The sequence below is a fragment of the Amphiprion ocellaris genome, chromosome 19 (genome assembly GCF_022539595.1).
Source record: "Amphiprion ocellaris isolate individual 3 ecotype Okinawa chromosome 19, ASM2253959v1, whole genome shotgun sequence".
In the NCBI taxonomy this organism is placed as follows: Eukaryota; Metazoa; Chordata; class Actinopteri; family Pomacentridae; genus Amphiprion; species Amphiprion ocellaris.
Genome location: NC_072784.1, coordinates 25,293,243 through 25,295,563, shown reverse-complemented (window position 1 = coordinate 25,295,563; position 2,321 = coordinate 25,293,243). Strand labels below are relative to the sequence as shown.

The window sequence follows — 2,321 nt, the reverse complement described above, 5'->3', positions numbered from 1 at the left end:
TCACTGTGTGTATCTGGCACAGTAATACACAGCAGAGTCTTCAGGCTGCATATTCTGTCCATTTAGAGTCACTGTTTTGCTGGAAGAGTCTAAACTGATACTGAACTTGTTCTTTTGTGAATCTTTATAGTATGAGGTGTATCCAACACGTGCACTACTGATCCATTCCAGTGCTTTTCCTGCAGGTTGTCTGATCCAGTGTGTTCTCCAGCTGCTCACAGAATAAGAGACCTGACAGGTGATGGAGAGACGTTGACCTGGCTGCACAGTCACAGATTCTGGCTGAGTCAACTGTTCACACTTCACACCTGTCAACAGAAAAACAGATTTTATGACAAATGATTAAGTTGCTGCTAAAGAAGAACTGTTGACTACGACACATCAGAAGAGACTCACAGGATCCAGCTGCCAACAGCAGCAGCAGAGTTACAGACAACATGGTTTCTGTTGAGACAGATGTTCAGTTAAATTCACTCCACATCCTGGTGTGAGGTTTTTATAGCTGAGTAGGAAGGAAGCTCAGTGAGTTTGCATAGAATCAAACACATGAAGCCTGAATGTTGGACTAACTGGAGACGATAGAAGAGTTTGACTTTATCTGTTCTCTGTCTTCGTCTCCCTCACATTTGATGCTTTTTATTTCAAAGTCACTCAACTGAGGCTGTTTTTTCTGCAAACATTTACTGAAAATTTGTGTTAAATAAATATTATCACAAAGAATCAATGAACAACAAGTTTGCAACCATGAAAGCTAAAAGACCAACCACCATTAATATTCTGTAACCCATGTTTATCGTGCAGTTAGCATGTTTTCAGATGATTAGGAACTACTTTTGATGCTATATGTGCTTTTTACCTGAGAAAAACTGATTTACTCTTTTCTCAGTCACAGAAACAGTGTATAGGATGTTTCTGAATGCAGCAATTTTTTAGAAATTATTTCGTGCACACAAGGAAGTGACACCATCCAGTATCATGTAAATAACACCTACATTAAAAAAAGGTTTAGCAAGTGTTTGCATGAACTCATTTTAATGGTTTCAGTCTTTGCAGATATTTACAGACTCAGATAAACTTGAAGGTTGCAGAGAAGAACTGCAGCTTGTGAACTGAATGTGCAACAAATCCCAGAAAAACATGTATTAGCTGATATGAAGCAACATATTTCACATTAATCAGTGTGTGGTTGTCTTAGAAATTAAATTATTTATTTATTTCTGACATATTGTTCAAATTAAATGTCTATTTGTAATATTTCTCTTTTTGTATTATTCTTATTATTTGGTAGTATGTTAATATGAACACAACATTTGTCTTTGTTTCTTAAATAAAACACACCGGTGGTTTGATTAATACATCAATACATTTTCTTCAGTCATGAAAAATCTTTTTACATTTAGCTCCATCCAAACAACATCAAGGTCAACATTCTTTTCACTCACATGTTATGATCTAATGTAGACAGCAGATATATTATAGACAATATTGTCATCAGTCAGTAGAAATGTGTTTACTGTCAGCAAACAGAGTCTGTTTTCAGACTTCTTTATGGACCAGTTGTTGGTCTTGTACATTGTTTATTAATAGGTTTAATGATTCAAATAAAATATCATTTACCTTTTTCTAAAGAACTTGTCTGCAAACACATACATATTTTAAAAAAGCTGTGTAAAGTGAAATATGAATGTTTTTTTAAATATCAGTGTAAAATGCATCATATTTATATAATAAAGAATAAAAAATATAGAAAGAATCCTTCATACATGAGCTGTATCACTCAAAGAGACGACTACTGCAGGTTTTTGTACAGCTGCTAACACAACTTCAGTCACTGTGTCTCTCGAGCACAATAATAAACAGCAGAATCTTCAGTCTTCAAACTGTTCATCTGCAGATACACCTGCAGGACGTTGTTGTTTCTGGAGCTGGTAAATCGACCTTGAACTGACTGAGAGTATTGAGTGCTGCCACCGCTGCTAATATAAGAGATCCACTCCAGTCCTTTTCCAGGAGTCTGTCTGATCCAGTGCATAGTAAAACCACTGATTGTGACTCCAGAGGCTGTACAGGTGAGTCTGTGAGATTCTCCAGGTCTTTTAACTGCTGATCCAGATTGTATCAGAGTCTGGGCTTCAACACCTGTCAAGACAAGAGAAAATAGTTGTGAGTTTGTGATTTGTTGAGGCCAGATTCAGATGTGTGAATAGTTTCTCACCGGCCCAGCAGAGAGTTAAAAGCAGCAGTCCAACGCTGTAGCTCATCTTGGTAAACTGTGAGTCCACTGCTCTGTCTCACTCTCTGCAGCCACATATGTAGAGCTG

General features: G+C 37.1%; 2 gene segments (V, D, J or C); both read right to left on the bottom strand.

Moving 5' to 3' along the window:
- Positions 1–456, bottom strand: LOC118469280 (probable non-functional immunoglobulin heavy variable 3-38-3). The segment is given in 2 exon segments: positions 1–308; positions 397–456. Coding segments are annotated over 2 exon segments (351 nt in total).
- Positions 457–1,082: 626 nt separating this feature from the next.
- Positions 1,083–2,321, bottom strand: LOC129347668 (Ig heavy chain V region 914-like). The segment is given in 2 exon segments: positions 1,083–2,139; positions 2,216–2,321. Coding segments are annotated over 2 exon segments (357 nt in total).